This window comes from Topomyia yanbarensis, chromosome 1 (assembly GCF_030247195.1).
Source record: "Topomyia yanbarensis strain Yona2022 chromosome 1, ASM3024719v1, whole genome shotgun sequence".
Lineage (NCBI taxonomy): Eukaryota > Metazoa > Arthropoda > Insecta > Diptera > Culicidae > Topomyia > Topomyia yanbarensis.
The window spans coordinates 71,465,051-71,483,182 of NC_080670.1; the positions used below are offsets into that span (position 1 = coordinate 71,465,051).

An 18,132-nucleotide genomic window follows, 5' to 3' on the forward strand; every position below is an offset into this window, starting at 1 on the left:
TTGCACAGTTTATGTCCGAGTTATGCTAGGGTTTTGCTCGGTTCCTATCAATATTTGCCAGAAAACGCGAGCGAAACCGAGTTCGCCCTAGGTCAACTAATCCGACAGGATACGCGCAGAAATCTGACAGGGCTGCCAAACCAAGACTTACAGAAATCTAGCAGAGCGGTCTCTGCCAGAATATTTGCTCACTGGGTAGATGTTAGTTGTCTTCTGCTAGAAACATGTAGTATTCGATATGATGAAATGTTTGTTAATGAAACGGACATTGTGCGTTACAACACATCCAAATATGAAAAAGAAATTGACTGCACTGCCAACATCGCTAGCCGCATACAGTCAACTGTCATCAATTATACAGCAAGGCACGAAAATAGCAAGAAAACCAAAAATAAGAAGCCAGTTATTGCGTCTTGTCTTAGTTACTTAGTAATGACACTTTTATTAAGTGTGTAAGGGCCCCTATAAAGTCCGCAATCATTCTAGTGTCACAACGACCGAAATCCGAACTGCGTCATAATATCAGAGATTATATGACGCACATGACATTGGAATTATGACGCAGAGGCACTGATTTAACAAGATTAGGTTTCGAACATTATGACGCATAAGCGCTGCGTCATAACATCCCAGGTCATAAGGTCCCAAAAAAGGAGGCGTCATTTCTGGGATAATATGACGCGTCATAATATCCGAAAACGGGTGTGCGCCACAAGCTCCCGGACTTTATAACGCACGTTTATTTTCGGATCTTATGACGTACCTCTTGTGCGTCACAATGTCCCGGACGGTATGACGCACGCCCGATCAGCGTGGCAAGCAGAAAGTTTGTAAAAGTTGAGCAAAGCGAAATTGATGCTGGCAGAGTTTCTGCGAGCATTTTGCGCGATTTGTGCGAGAATTCTGGCAACGAATTCGCTCAAATGCAACAACCGTTTCTAACAGAAGCGGTTAAACCAACCGATGCTGCTCTTTTATCCAGAATCTAGCCAGAAATGTACGGCCAAGATCTCTGCACGCTTCCTGTCACATCTTTGTCAGATGTTTTGCTCGATTCGTGCTAAATTCTACCAGGAAGGAATTGGGTCATTAAATGAGAAAAAAAAGTCGTTTTTTATTACTTACATCGATAAAGCTGATTTTCGTGATTGCAACAATGTTTTTTCCAGCTCAGGAAACGTGAAAATAATATTAAAATTTAAAACAAAGAAATATGTTGACAGTCTTGATTTATAGTGTTGGAAGGATTTGACATATCGAATTTCACGACAAATGATGCCCTGTCAGAAAAAATTAAGGCATGTTTCCTCGGTTTTCCCGCAGGGTTTTTTTGACATAAACACCATCCATTGCATATAGTTTTTTTTTTTTTTCATTTTGGGTGTTGTCCTGATAGGCCAGACGTAAACAACCGCAGTTTTCCTATGTATGGTTGCCAAGTTTACATAAGATTTATTTAAAAAAACAAAAAAATCGTTTTTACGTATTGCAACGAAATTTTTTTTGAAATAATTTTATATTATGTATATTGGACCTAAAATTTATCGAATGGAACGAAAAACTATATATAGCTATTTCGGTAGGCAAATGGAACTATATTCTTGCAGCAGTTCGTTTGAATCAGCTCAAACTGAAAAAATATTTAATGTTTTTTATATAAGTATTTAGAACATTATTCGCGGATATCCTAAACTTACAAAATTTAGTTCCTTTTTATGACGAACAACGTGCTAGAGCCCTCAATACTTCTGCCTACGCTTTCTGTTCAATAAGTAAGGTTTGTAAGTATCTGGCATTAAGTATTCCTTCATGTAATTCACCGTTAAAGATTTAAATTCACTGAATATTTAATTAAATATATAACTTTTGTATGTAATATAAAGAACACTCGCTGTGAAAAATGCTTTACTGCTCCTTTTTAATCTTCCTCTTCTTCTCTTATCTGTCAGCCAATTCAAGGTTTATCGCGCCCAGGTAAGCCAGAATTGCTGCTGCCCAGTGGTTTTAACACTTCCCCGGCCCGTAAAATTTCTCCAGCCTCAGTACCTGGTGAAGATTTACCCTTACACATTATCTCGATCGTCGCAAGCTTAGTCACTGGTCTTCTGTACACTCCACCAACTGTACGAACCATCGCCTGCTACACACGTCCATCTTTGCCAGTGATGACCCGATCAACCTGCCCACGTACCCATCCGTTCCGATTGTGGTCGTCAGTGATGAACACGAGATCGCCTACCTTTAGCGGTTTGCTGTCTTCAAGCCATTTTGTGGCTCGATTCAGTGAGGGAACGTATTCCTTAAGCCATCGTCTCCACAGCTCATCCGAAATGTATTGTGGCCATCTATAGGTGCTCCGTAAAGCCTCGGCTTGACTGGTTGGTCCGAGATGGGGTTCCATTAGTTCCGTAGCAACACCTCGTACAAAATGGTTTGGTGTAATGGCTTCGGCATCCGAGGATTTCCGCAATACATATACTAGTGGCCTACAGTTTACTATTTCTTCGGCCTCAGCAATCACGGTTAGTAGCACTTCGTCGTTCATCCTATGCCCCGCACTTAATGTTGCTATAGTTGACTTGACGGTACGCACCATACGTTCCCAAATGCCTCCCATATGAGGGGCAGATGGGTGATTGAAACTCCATCGTGTTCTGGCATTTGTGAATACATTTGCACAGGACGTACCAATACGTCGAATTTGCTCTTGTAATTCTTTGTTTGCAGCCTTCAGATTCGTCCCGTTATCCGAAAAGATCGCAATTGGTGGCCCTCTACGCATCACAAATCTCCGGATGGCCATAATGCACGAGCCAGTGTTCAGCCTGTATGACACTTCTAAGTGAATGGCGCGTACAGTATGACACGTAAAGAGCACTATCCACCTCTTCTCAACGCGTCGCCCAACGGTGACTTCTACCGGACCGAAGTAATCGATCCCAACGTAGCTAAATAGCTTGAGAAATGGAGTGAGACGCTCTACTGGAAGTGGTGCCATTCTAGGAAATTGAGGCCGACATTTGTTAATTTTACACCATTGACATCTCGTCATAGCTTTTGCCACGCACGCCCGTAAATTCGGAATGTAAAATCTTTGCCGAATTTCATTAAACACCGTCTCTTTGTTGGCATGGCTATATAGACGATGGTAGTATTCCAACAGACGATATGTTACAGTCGTGATTCGCTGGTTGGGCCACAGCCTTGTCCAACTAACGAATTTTATTCGCTAGTTGGACCGACTGACAAATGTTAAAAACTCTCCAAAGGAGATGTTGGCAGTGTAAATGCATCTGTTCATATCTTTAAATACTGTCAGATTGATTGTCAAAGTAAATTTGACACGAGATTTTAACGTTCAGATGCTTTTTAGTTGGACAATGGTCCAACTAGCGGAGGTCCAACTAAAAAGCGGTTCAGTTAAAAAGTGTCCAACCAGCGAATCACAGCTGTACTTCATGCGTCTTTGGAAGAATGATAGCACAGATAAAAATATTTTGTAATTTTAAGTTTATTTTCATGCACATATTTGGAGCATAAATATAAATGTAAAATTAAGTTCCACCACAAATACACATGACTTGTCGGGCTTTCTTCAACGAATTTTATTACAATTTTACACGTGGATTGAAAATTACAGTTTCTTTAAACGGAAAAGCAATGCACTTCAATGTATTTTTACTCGAATACTGTTGTAAAATGAATGACATGTAATATTACGCGAATGAAAGTGTAAAATTGTATGCTGTTTGATGCTCCAATTGATTTTAACGTAATTTTCAATCAAATTTTGGATTCAATCGTTGTATGTTTACATTCGTATTGATTTACATGTCGTTTAAATTTCATTACTTTTTGGTGTGAGGATACCTTGCGTCATATGGTATGAAATCTGCACTTTTCGTTCGCCCTTCCATTCGCAGTACTCCAAATTCGTCTAAAAAAGGCGATGAGCGATAAATTTCTCGATCGGCATTCATTTCTCCTTCGGCAGCTCACGGTTTTTTAAGAGTATTCCCATCTCACAAGCAAAACCTTCACGTTGGGCAATCTTCCAGAGTACAATTTCAGCTAACGCGAACTCTTCCTGCTTTAATGGAACGGTAACAGAAAACACCGGCTGCAAAACTAGTCTTCGCACGTTCTCCGGCACATCCGGAATAGCTTCGATGGGCAGCTGACAAGCCTTGCGGCGGCAATTGGAGATAAAGCGGTAAACACAGCATATAGTGCGTAGCAGCACATTCCAGCGAGATATACGAGTGGCATCTACAAGTGGTTCATCGACTAACTCCGTGTGAAACATGTGACATATACGCAGTTCTTCCATCGTATTTGGTGGTGGTAGATTTTGCTTTGGCCATTTGTCTTCCGAAAGATACATTAGTTGTACTCCATTAAACCAGAATCCATCTGATTCCAGACAAGGCCCCTTACCCCATTTGGTCAGGATATCAGCGATGTTCGCCTTCGAGGGTAACCAGCGCCATTCGCCGATTTTACTCTCCTGTAAAATTTCTCCAATTCTAAAGGCAACAAAAGGTTTGTATTTTCTCTGATCCGACCGAATCCACGATAAAACGTTCATGGAGTCGGTCCATAGCACACGTTTCTTCACCTTCAACTCATGATTCGATTCGACGATACTGAGCAAGCGTGCTCCTAGGACGGCCCCTTGCAATTCCATGCGAGGAATGGACAACTGTTTCAAAGGAGCGACTTTCGTTTTCGCCATGACCAACGAGCAACGAGGACCTTCCGATGTCATAACTCGAAAGTAGGCAGCATCACCATATGCTTGTTCGCTGGCATCAAGGAACACGTGTAGTTGGAGTGTGTCATAAGCTTCAGGAGGGGCTCCACGTAAGTAGCAGCGAGAAATCCTTACATTCTCGATGACTGGGAGCACGGTCTTCCATCGGGACCAGCCTGCAAAACATTCGTCGTCCATTTCTTGATCCCAGTTGCAACCAGTACGCCACAGGTTTTGTAGTAAAATCTTACCGTGAACGGTGAAAGGTGCTAATAGCCCAAGCGGATCAAACAAGCTCTTTACGCAACGAAGAGCAATGCGTTTTGTTGGGCGTCTGTCGTCTCTGACATACGGAAGTAATTCATCACGGAAACTGATTGAAAAAACAAAAACATCCTCTATCGGTCGCCATACTATCCCCAACACTCGCTCGTTCAAACCGTCTTTACCAACATCTCTTCACTCTCTGTTTCCCCCAATGCATGCAATAAAGTTGCTGAGTTCGAGACCCAATTGCGAATAGTAAACCCGGCCTGAGCGTGCACGTATCGAACTTGCTTTGCTCGTTCTATCGCCTCTTCGACTGTATCGGCATTGTCAAGGTAATCGTCGACGTAGTGTCGACGAAATATAGCCTTGGCTGCAATGGGAAACCGATCAGCGTGTTGAGATGCATTCAGATTCTTTATGTATTGGACAGATGCGGGAGAGCAAGCTGCGCCGAAAGTAGCCACGTCCATTATATAAACGTCCGGCGGAGCCAAAGGATTTGCCCGAAATAAAAAGCGCTGCGCGTGTTTATCTGCCTCCCTGATTCGAATTTGGTGATACATTTCACGTATATCCGCTCCAAACGCTACTGATCGTTCTCGAAATTGTTGAATTATAGCCGGCAATGATGTTAGCAGATCAGGTCCAGGTAAAAGCATTGAATTTAGCGATGTACCTCTCACTTGAGCCGCCTCATCCCAAACGATGCGCACTTTACCAGGCTTCTTCGGGTGAAGAACCACACTCAGGGGCAGATACCAGATTCTTTTAGAGTCTGCCAACAATAACTCTTCTGTCGTAGCCTTGTGGGCATAGCGTTTTGCCTGATAATCCTCTATATGTTGTCTAAAAATTCTGTCGAGTGAAGGATCCTTCTTGAGGCGCCGCTCGAGGCCGATGAGTCGGCTCAGAGCCATGTTGTAGCTATCTGGTAGTTTAAAATCGTCCTGTTTGCAAAGGAGGCCTGTCTCGAATTGACCATCAACGCGCACGGTCGTACTATGCAGAAGTTCTCTAGCTCGACGATCAGCTTCGGACTCCGGTAACTGGTTCACGGTAATTGCAGGTTCTTCCACTGAGAAATACTCTCGCATCAAGTCGTGTAACTGTTGGTTCGTGTGTCCATAATGACAGCCAAGAAACTCCCTTATAGGTGTATTTCCTCGCGGTCCATAAATCGTCCAACCGAGCTGCGACCTAACTGCGATCGGTTCGTTGATCTTTCCTTAGCGAGACTCGATAGGAGCCAACAAGTGAATGTTGTTGAGACCTATGAGAACTTTAGGTTCGTCACCGATATGTTCAGCTGCATACAAACCATTTAAATGGGGATAGTGACTGACAATCTCTTCGAAGTTAATCTTCTGTTTTGGTAGATACAGTTTCTTCACCGTTCGAGCTTCATTCAATTCCATTCGATTTCGTCCATTATATTCTGATACCTGCAGCGACAAGTACATCGACGCATTTTCCTGGCGGACGATGTTGCCGGTCCACTGCAATGTTAACGGCTGCGGTGTACCGATAGCTCCCAGTTCCTCAATGAGACCTTCCTCCACAAGCGTCATAGATGATCCCTCGTCTAAGTAAGCGAGTGTGGATACTGATGTTTGTCGGTAATAAAGCGTGATTGGGACAATCCTGAAGATCACCGAACGTTTTTCTGTATCGTGAACATGATGCTGCACCGCGGTAAATTTTGTTTGCTTCCATGCTATCTGTTCTACTGGCTGATCATGATGAATGAACGGATGATGATGGTAGCGGCAATTTCCTACATTACACGTGATTTTAAATTTACACCATCCTTCATGATCGTTCAGACATCGTTCGCACAGATTATACTGGTCCTTCAACCGCAAACGCTCCTTGCTGCTCAGACGACAAAACTCATCGCAATTCCGGACACGGTGACCCTCCTTCTTACAAATACGGCAGGACACTGGTGGACGTGGTTTTACGCTGAGGTCGCTACCACTACTGTGAACGTGTACGAATCCTTTGTCCTTTGCCTTCATTTTTTCGCCCTTGTTCAGAAATTGAGTTCTTGAATCGACAATAAGAGTGACTTCACTGGCTTCCGAAACGATTTTGGCAGTGAAGTCAGCAAAGGTGCGAAGTGTTACGGGATCCGAAAAGCAATTGAATTGTACCCATTCTCTTTTTGTAGCAGCCGGAAGTTTATCGACCAGTTCCTGGATTAGAACCGGGTTTACGAGGTGGTCCTGAAGATCGGCTGCTTCCAAATGGTCGCACAATTCTTGGACTGCCATTCCGAAAGGGATGAATGTTTCGAGGCGCTCAGCTTTGGACGCATCGGTTTTTCTGACCTTTGTTAGCAATGCGTGAATCAGCTGCTCAGGCCTTCCGTAGAGTATGCGAAGTGTCTGAATTACCTGCGGAACCGATCTTGGCAGTAACAGTCGGCTGCGTACAGATTCCATTGCGGGGCCCTTGAGACACTTCTGTGAACGCACGAGGTTTTCCATTTGACTGAATCCGCATGCCTCCGTAGAGTTGACAAAGCTACTATAGAAAAGAGGCCATTCCTCAATCTTTCCACTAAAAGTTGGCAGCTTCGTCGATAGGATCTGCCGGGCAGCGTGATGAGATTTCGTTAGTCCCGTCCTGTGTTCAATAGGCACATTCGGCCCGTGATCAATAGGCACACTCTTTATACTCGACACAGAAGCGCATTCTTCCTCGGATCCTTGGATGAAGCTGTATGTCGCGCTGCCGTTTGGAAATTCATAATTGTCGACTAGCGATGGGCGCGGAATATTGTTAAAATTTCGTGGATTAGCCAACGGTATAGGATCTCGCTTCGGAGTCCCCTGGTCCTTCAGTTCCTGTCGCTTAGTAGAATATAACTGTCCTTCATTTGTTGCCATCAACAATTTTTTTTTCTCCGGGATTCAATTGGGAGAACTTGTTGCGTCCGAGCCAATCAAACACCGTTTGGCAACTGTCTTGGTTGTTGTCATTGGCAAGAAGATCGCCATCGACAGTGCCTTCGTCGGCTTCCAATTCCGTTGCCAACATTTCAAACCGGTCTCGCTGGAATTTCTCTCGCAATATGCGCTGCTGACGTTGAAACCCAATTTCTTAGTCTAACCGCCTCTGCAACATGTCTCTTTCCTGTGCTAGCATTTTTTCTTGCATCTCCTTTTCCTGCTGGAACTTCTTCTGAGCTAAAAATTTTTCTATCTCTGTTTCTCCCGGATCCGTTTATCTTCCTCCAGCTCCCTCTCCTTGGCTGCGAGCTCTTCTTCCATTCGACGGATTTCCAAATGCAATCGCGAAACAGATCTTTTGCTAGTAACTGATGCTACTGATTTGTTGTCGTCTTCTACGATAGGCGGCATCATAAGGCCGGTATTCGAGCCTGCAGCAGCCTGATTCAATCCGATGCCCATCGTTGGGGTTGGATTCGTGTGATCTTGCGCCAGAAGTAAGGCGGATGTCGGTAGAGCTGGCGGAAACGTATTACCAGTCCTTTTCCCCTTTTTCTCCCTCTTCTTTGCTCATTTATCACACACAAACTCGCGGTTCTCTACTCCGGGCGATTCACCTACACAGTTGAAGTGAAACCAAGATAGGCAGTCGTCACATGCCACCATGTGGTCGTCATCAGACCGATCGCATTTAGTACAGCTTCCCATCTCTGAGTGAGGTTAAATTTTTTTGAGAATGTTTCGGTAGGCAAATGGAACTATATTCTTGCAGCAGTTCGTTTGAATCAGCTCAAACTGAAAAAATATTTAATGTTTTTTATATAAGTATTTAGAACATTATTCGCGGATACCCTAAACTTACAAAATTTAGTTCCTTTTTATGACGAACAACGTGCTAGAGCCCTCAATACTTCTGCCTACGCTTTCTATTCAATAAGTAAGGTTTGTAAGTATCTGGCATTAAGTATGAAGGGGGTCTCACTTACTTAATAATTCCTTCATGTAATTCACCGTTAAAGATTTAAATTCACTGAATATTTAATTTAAATATATAACTTTTGTATGTAATATAAAGAACACTCGCTGTGAAAAATGCTTTACTGCTCCTTTTTAATCTTCCTCTTCTTCTCTTATCTGTCAGCCAATTCAAGGTTTATCGCGCCCAGGTAAGCCAGAATTGCTGCTGCCCAGTGGTTTTAACAATAGCTTAATGACCCAATTGCCAGGATCTTTGCACAGTTTATGTCCGAGTTATGCCAGGGTTTTGCTCGGTTCCTGTCAAAATTTGTCAGAAAACGCGAGCGAAACCGAGTTCGCCCTAGCTCAACTAACCCGAAAGGATACGCGCAGAAATCTGACAGGGGCTACCATACCAAGACTTACAGAAATCTAGCAGAGTGGTCTCTGCCAGAAAATTTGCTCACTGGGCGGTTGCTTTCGGATTTTATGTCACAGTTGATTTCATGGACACATACACCCTTATAGTTTCGGGTATTATGGCGCATAACTGGGTAGTAAAGTCCTAATGATGTATGACCTGGGACGTTATGACACAGTACTTGTGCGTCAAAACATTTGAAACCATGAGTGCAACATATAATTCCGGACTTTATGACACAATACTCCTGCGTCATGACATCCCAATATCAGTCTACGTCATAAGATTCAGGACATTACGACACTGTAACTTGCGTATCGCTACTGCCTAGCAAATATGAGACTCCCTTTCTCAACGCCTCAGGGTCGGCATACGCTCGTGGCTAATCGCGGTCAAGAAAACACCTGATCTTTATCCTCAAGCAAACACAACTTTTATTTCCCTTTTCGTCGACACTTTTATTCTTTTTCTCCCACTTTCTTACTGGCTATCTCCTACCTTAGCACTTCTTTATTCTTCGGTTTTCTTCGGGGCCCCTTTTACACTCTAGTCGTTGTCGCTGCCACTCCACCACCGTACTCCACTGCTTCACTCCGTTGATTATACGGTTCCACACGGTGTTCTACGGCTGCCGCACGTCGCTCGCTACCGGTCGTCTACGCGGCCTCGAGTGTTTGACGATCTCGAGCTTCGACGAGGGGTTCTATTCGTCGGCTATGCCCGGTTTCCCGCGTGAGTATTCGACGGTCGGACACGGTAGGGCTTTCTGGGTTCACAGGGGTTATACACTAAAACCACGGCTTCAAGGTATGAACTACGGGGTCCTGCGAACACAATGGGGGATGTCAAAATGGCGGATTGGCTTTGGGGGACGGTCGAGGCGTCACATGGGTTAGTTTAGGGGACGGTCAATTACCTGGAAGTCTGGATTCTCCGGTTAACTATCCAGTTCCTTATTTCTGCTTTCTTACTTCACTTCACTCTTTTTTTTTTATTTAACACTCAGCTTCACTTCTCTTTACTTCGAACTTTTATTGTACTCTTCTGGCTTGACTTGAGAATTCCAAGTTTCCTCGTCGATAGTTACCGGGCAATTGAACTCCGGTTTTGGTGGTTATTGACCTCATACCTTCGACCGTTGACCCTTTGGTTCGCCAATGAATTCCGCCCGAATCCTCTATTATCGCCACCCCCAATGGCCGCCTGTTTGCTGAATCCGGCACCTGGTGGTGGTTTACGGAAATTGTGGCGAGTTTTCCTGGCTGCGTTCTGGCCTTCTGACGGTGTTCGCCTTTTAGACACTTCACAGATCTTTTCTTGACATACACAGATTTAATAAACGTAAACTAAACGCGACAATCTCACAAATCTTATACAGAAACAAATACACTGGTTACACTCTCCCCCTGCTCGGGTAAAAAATATTAGTGAAGCTAATATTTTTTTAAATATTTTAATACAAAACAAATACACAAGAAAAATCGAAAACACGCCGCGTACCTCTGAACCTGAATTATCACAAACAAAAATTAACCACATATCACACTTCATCATTATTTTTTTTTAATCTATGAATGCTGTTAAATTATCAGAAATCCAGAAATAAGCGGGGCAAGGGGTAGCATTTCAAACAGAGCTAAGATGAGTCGGGGTCATAAGGCTTCACCGTCGGTTACCCAACTCCGCGCTATTTAAAGGATAAACCCGTACTGACCATCAATATCTTTCGATTCCGGTCTCCAACGAACTCATAACACTGTTTTAATAAACCAACATTGATGAGAAACAAATTAAAATTTTATGAATAACATTATATACAGTTAAATTTACAATAATAGAATTAAAAATAATTAAATAAGTTTGCATGCATTTTTTTTATACAATCATAATACTATATAGTTTAAAATAATTTCCGGAAATATATACACATAATTATCAAATTACAAATTAGCGCTCGCGTACGGTACATGATTTATTTCATCACGCGTGAAACGTTTCGTTTGTCGGAGTTGACCATTTAATCTATTACTGCACTCTGATAGCGTTATCATCTTTCATCGGTGTGTGCGAGATACGGAAGATCGAGCTGTCACTATCTTGTCAAAAGTGGCTATTGTAAAACGTGGTAAGTGTGCAATGGGGTTTTATTTAGGAAAAATTTTGGAAAATTGTGCATTTAAGAAGAATTTTATCAATTTTGGTGACTTTTCGTCGACGAAGTCTGGCCAGATGATCATTATTATTATGTTAGTTCTCTTCGGATTGCATTTTTTTTTTCTTGATTTTCCTAAATAGAAGTCCATTGGGCAAACATGAGGAATATATGCGGCTATGCAGGTAAGTAGCGTATTCACAAAAGATTTTTTTCTATCCTGTTCTGTATTTCTAATTTCTCTTCTGCTTCCGTGTTATTGATTTATTGAATCATGATCTGTTGAAGGTCTGAACGCAATCTTGTGCCTTGCTTTCTATCTCCGCCTACACACAACCTCACACTTGCGGTACCTTGCAATAATCAATTGAACTGCAACCTCAAAGACTTGTTTACAACGTTGCATTCAAGTTGATCAATTGCACCCGAATGCATTTGAGTGTTGGGCTCTAAATAAATCAACTCCTCAATTCTCCCTGGATTAAGGGTTAAAACTTTTTGAAATCTTCTTAATTCACTATTCTCCACTGATGTTATTCTAAATTTTCTTTGCATTACATTTGTATGTTGTTTCTGAGAATCCGTTCTCTTCTTGTTCCAGAATTATGCAAACGAGAGCTAATGAGTGTTCTAGACATGGATATTAACGGAACACTATCGTCACCCTATTTGACCTCCCTTCACTCAAGAACAGAACCCTTTCTTCTATTTTTAGAGCTCTACGCCTTCAAATCAGCCGCAGAAAATACTCCAAGAGATTTGCCATTCAAGCCGGAGACCTCATATGAGCTTGTCCCTTTCTTGGCGACGATAATACACTGAGTATACGGAGGACCAAGCTTCGCATTAAAAGCATTGCCCGCCGATGATTGTCGGAATGATCGTTTGTAAACAAGTTGTCCGACATTAAACGTGGGTGAGTACCTTTTGTGACGTAAATCGTACTGCCTTTTCGTGCTCTCATGAACCTTTCTCAGGTTGTCTCTCACCAAATCCCAAAGTTTCGTGCTCACTCCTTTCATCCTGCTCATCCTTTCCTCTTGACTGAGAGTCTCGTCTCTCTCGAAACGATGATCTGATCCACGAGTTGCCATCTCGTGTCCAAAAACGACTCGATGTGGGGTAAATTTGGTTGACGAATGCACGCTGTTATTCAGAATATGCTCCATTTCTGAAATTCTGGTGTCCCATAACCTTTGATCCGTGCGAACGTATGTACGGATCATGGAGTTTATCGTTCTGTTTAAGCGTTCAACTGGATTCGCCTGGCTTCGATGACGAGCGTTCGCCCAATGCTGAACCTCGTATTTCCGCAACAACTCCTGAAATGCTTTAGACTGGAAAGTCGTGGCATTGTCAGTGATTACAAATTGGGGAACCGAAAACCTCCGCAACCATTTTTCTTCGAATATAGTGCACAGACCACTGGACGAGATCTTCTTCACCGGAACAAGTAAGCAGTACTTAGAAAAAATGTCTAAAATGACTAATAAGTGAGCGTTGCCCTGCTTGCTCCGGGGAAGAGACTGAATGTAATCCATGCACAAAATTTGAAATGGCCTGGATGCAATTCGTTGCTTGCCCATCTGTGGTGCAGTAGACACCGTTGAATGTTTGTTTTCTTTGCACATTTTGCAGTTACTTATGTACTTTTTTAGGTCAGCGTACATTCTAGGCCAATAGAATCTCTGTTTCAGATTTTCGATGCACTTTTCAAACCCTATATGAAAATTGTCGTCATGCTTCTGTTTCATTATTTGTAGTCGCTTAGATTCTGGTACGCATTCCTTCCACTCGAATCGATAGTCGAGGATATCGGAACGTGCTGAAACAAGCTTGTACAGTTTCGAATTTTCGATCCGGAAGTCCATAAACTTCTCCGGGCATTGCTCTACCGAACCGTACAAATTAATGTACCACTTATCCTCAGCTATCGTGTCGATTGTTTCTATGGACCGGGACAACGCATCAGGAACTATGTTCTCCTTCCCTTTCCTATGCTTTACCTCCATGTCGTATTGTTGTAAAGTTATGCTCCAACGACTAAGACGTGACGATGACTTCCATTTCGCCTTCATGATGAATGAAAGTGCGGATGAGTCGGTCACCAGCGTGAACCTTGTGCCTTCAATGTAGCACCTGAATTTCTCAATACATCGGAGAGCGGCGAGCCCTTCCTTTTCCGCTGCATGATAGCTCAGCTCTGCTCCCTTCAGTTTCTCCGAATAGTATGCAATTACCCTCTCCTCTCCATTTTGTAACTGGGTAAGAACTCCTGCGAGAGCTGTATCGCTAGCGTCCGTTTGTACTGAAAATGGCACGCTAAAGTCCGGATTGGCCATCACAGGCGCTGAAATCAGCCTCTCTTTGATAGCCTTGAAAGCTTCTCCTGCTGCGTTGTTCCACTGCACTCTCTTCGGCTTGTTTTTAAGCAAGTCGGTGAGAGGTGCAGTGAGTTCGCTAAATTTATCGATAAACCTGCGGTAATAGTTCACCATACCGAGGAATCGTCTTAAGGATCTTACCGAGCTCGGGGCCTCATACCCAAGGATCGCTTGAACTCGATCTGGGTTAGGCCTAAGTCCTTCTCGGGACAAAATGTAACCGAGGTACGGTAATTCATGGCAGCAGAAGTTTGACTTTTCAAAGTTAATTACTAAATTAGCTTCTCTCAGTCGTCTCGCCAGTTCTCGTAATTTTTGTATATGGTCCTCAAAAGAATTGCTGACCACTACAATATCATCCAGATACACAAAAATGGAAGGTTCTAGCGCACCATAGCCTAACACTCGATCCATCAGCTTACTCAGAGTTGCCGGGCTGTTGATCAGTCCAAACGGCAACCGTGTGAACTGAAAAAGGCCTTTTCCTGGGATCGAGAAAGCGGTGTATTTCCGAGATTCTCGATTCAGGGGCACCTGTAAGAAAGCCTGGGTCAAATCTATGGTCGACAAATATTTAAATGGCCCTAGATGGCTTAAAATTCTGTTCTGGTGTGGGAGAGGATATGCATCTCTTTTTGTTCGCTCGTTCAGCTTCCTAGCGTCTAAACATAATCGCACATCTTCACTATCTCGTTTTTTAACCGGCACTATTGGTAGGGCCCAATCCGAATTGGAGGGTTCAATAATGTTATCTCGTACCATATTGTCCAAAGCCTTGTGAATCTTCCTCTGTATTTCAGGACTCCAAGGGTAGGGATTCTTCCGAACCGGGTCCGTTGCCTGAAACTCCTCCTTCAGTTCTATACGGTGTTCAATTAGATCCGTCTTTCCAAAATTACCCGGACTTGCTACTAAGAACAACTTCTTGACCTCCTCCAATTGCTGAATTTGTTCCTCGCTTAACGTTTCTTCTTCTTCTTCCAGAGAGTCACTGCATCCATCCTCGATCGCGTCCACGAATTTGTGCACTGTAGGACGAATACCGAATTGCTGCCAAAAATCGTAACCCAGAATGCATCTACGACTCAACTTAGGAGCAATCACCACTGGTATGATTTTTGTTTTGTCATTGAATGTTATTGGAATGTCTACACACCCTACAACTTCTAATTCCTGCCCTGCAGCTGTTTTCAAACTCATCTCCGTGGGTCTAATTTTCAATTTTAAATCTTTAACTAGCTTCCTTCCTCCTATCCCTAAAACTGTTCTTGCTGCTCCGCTGTCTAGCAATCCGATTACTGAAATACCCAGCATTTCGACCTTCGCAAATGGTCGAGGATCATTACTGAGAGTTACGAGCATTGTTGCTATCTCGCCATCCTCTTCCTCCTCTTCTACTTCTCCACGCACCTGCGAATAGCCAAGCTGCATAAGTACTTCCGTAGGATCAGCTTCGTGAGGCCTTGCGGAGTCTGATTCACGACTGACTCGCCTCACTGAGCAGTCTTGTGAACGTTTTTTGACTCACAAAAGGGACACTCTTTTGTTGCATACCCGGGGAATCCGCATCGTTCGCAAAACTCGTCTCGTTTCTTGGCACATTGCGTGTAACTATGTCCATATTCGTGACAATTGAAGCAAACACCCCTTTTCACCGGAATGTACGCCCCAACAATCCGTTGTAAAGCACTAGTTCCACTTGGTCCTGGAACTGGCTCATTAGAAGCAGAACTGTGTGTATTCGGTTTTGGTTTTTCGAATTTCTTACTTTCCTCTTTGTTCCTTTGTTCACCACCTGGTGGTTGCCACTTCGTCCTTTGTCCTTTTTGGTTGTAATCCGTTGTGAAATGATTTCCTCTGCCTTGGTATTTATTTTGGTAACGAGTGTTATTCTTATGTTGAAATTGTCTTTGCTCTTCTACCTCCTCAATCTGCATATTCTGCGATGGGAACCTATTTTCCTTCCTTTGGTACAACTGCCAATTGATTGAGTCAAACCTCTTACCAAACTCTTTCATTTTAGCAATATTGCTGATATTGGCGGCGAGCATCGCGGTACGACATTCCCCGCGTGTGTTCCGGAAAAGAACATCGAACTTCCGTTTTTCATCCCAAGGAACTGACATACCCCGGAAGATCCGGACCATGTCCAAATAATAGTCCTGAAACTTCTCTCTTGCGCCTTGCTTCCGGTTGTTGGCTTGCCGCTCATAGACGTAATCGATATCGACAGGTAAGAACTCACTCTTCAATTCTTGTACTAATTCCTTCCACGTCCCAATTTCATTGCTACCATTTACTTCCATGTACCATGACCTGGCTTTCTGCGTGAACAGATGGTGTGCACTGACGAGCAACTCTGCTTCTGTAAACCCTTCCGAACGCGCATTGAATTCTACCTCCTTTAGAAATTCGTTTAACTTTCTACCGTTATCCATTCCATCGTACCTAGTTGTCCATTTATGCACAGGTAAACGGTTGTTATTCACTTTCGACCTACTACTATCACTAACTGGCTCATCTAATTTGTCTTGCACATCGCCCTTTTTATTTTCTGAACTTTTCAAACTGTCTACTGTACCATTCCTTTCCTTTAACCAAGCTAAGAAATCTGGTTTGTCCGACTGAATTTTCCCTTCCTTTCTCTTCTCACTGTTACTTTCTTCCATCTGGGTGCTATTGCTGATTTTACACACTTTAATCCCTGTCTGTTCCGCACATTTTCCCTCAAGTACCTGAATCCTTTGCAACAACTGGTTTACAACCGACAAAAGCTGTTTATTTTCCTCTGCTAGCCTATCATGCCGATTCGCTTCCTCATTTTCCACCTGCTCACCACCCTCTGCATCTTCGTTGACCGCTCTTTCCACTATGCTTTCATCGTCACTCTCCACATTCGATTCTACCTCGACGGGGATCTCATGTCGGGGTTCATCCACATTCTCTCCGGGACTCTCTTCCAAAATTCTCTCGTTCAATTCTTGGCGGCTCGGTCCTGCCTCTGTGTCTGTTCGGCGCATTTGATTTATGCTCTCGTTGATAATGGTTCGTTCAGCTTCTCTCACTTCTGGGAGGTGGGAGGTAACAGAAAAATAGACATTGAGTAACCTCACACAGTCCCCAGCAATCATTGCTAGGCTGTTCAAATCTTCTTCTTCAACGGCATTTGGCTTCAGCCGTTCCATTCGAAAAAGAACATGAAGCAACTTAGTCTTATAAATTTGTTCTGGGGCCTTCTTTGCCTTCCTACCTTCCAGACAAGCTTTAATATTATTTAGTTTTTCATCACACTCAATCAACTCATTCACCACCGATTCACAATCAAAATCAACCGCAACATGTGACAAATTCTTTTCCTCTTTCAGGCGGTTTCGCAGTACTCTCTCTAGCTGACTGCGCGGAGCATCGTGGGCTAGCTGACGAATTTTCAACTCATGCTCTAGCTCATCAACAGATAAATGGGCAGTATTCATCCCATGGTACCGCGACATCAAATGGCTCATCTCCATCTTGGTCACAAAATTCAAAGAAAACCACTGAGCGATAATATGAAAAAGAAAAAAGTTCGCTCAAGCGAATCAAGAAAAAAAAACAAATTTTAAAAATTGTATTCAAGTTACGTTAAAATAAACCGAACGTTTTGCCTGGTGTTTTCACTCAACTCTTCCGAAATGCACTTCACCGTTAATGAAAAATGTTCCGGAATTTTCCGCAATATCTAATAAATGTACTCCGAATGAAAAAAACAACTCTAATCGATTTCTCTCGTTGTTGGTAGCTTTTCTTACCACCACTGACCTCCAAGACCCCTTCAAAAATACAGTTATCAATAAATTTCCCTCTTTTTAATGAATATCAGTGCGACTGAAGTCAAAGTTTGCTTGAGATTTCTGGACGTTTTCCCAGAGACTTCTGCAAAGACGTGTTATCAACTCTTCAAGTGTTTTTCTTGCTCAATTAGCCTAAACTATTTTACTTGGGCGCCAAAGTGTAACTTGCGTATCGCTACTGCCTAGCAAATATGAGACTCCCTTTCTCAACGCCTCAGGGTCGGCATACGCTCGTGGCTAATCGCGGTCAAGAAAACACCTGATCTTTATCCTCAAGCAAACACAACTTTTATTTCCCTTTTCGTCGACACTTTTATTCTTTTTCTCCCACTTTCTTACTGGCTATCTCCTACCTTAGCACTTCTTTATTCTTCGGTTTTCTTCGGGGCCCCTTTTACACTCTAGTCGTTG

The 18,132-nt window shown here is 43.1% G+C and overlaps 1 protein-coding gene across 1 annotated transcript; it reads right to left on the reverse strand.

Moving 5' to 3' along the window:
• Positions 1–10,438: 10,438 nt before the first annotated feature.
• Positions 10,439–17,400, reverse strand: LOC131696235 (uncharacterized). Its single transcript, XM_058984788.1, has 4 exons — positions 15,890–17,400; positions 15,420–15,622; positions 13,150–15,342; positions 10,439–10,578 (listed from the first exon to the last, which is right to left on the reverse strand). Exons 1-4 carry the CDS (start codon positions 17,398–17,400, stop codon positions 10,439–10,441), a joined length of 4,047 nt encoding a protein of 1,348 aa, XP_058840771.1.
• Between the last annotated feature and the right edge of the window lie 732 nt (positions 17,401–18,132).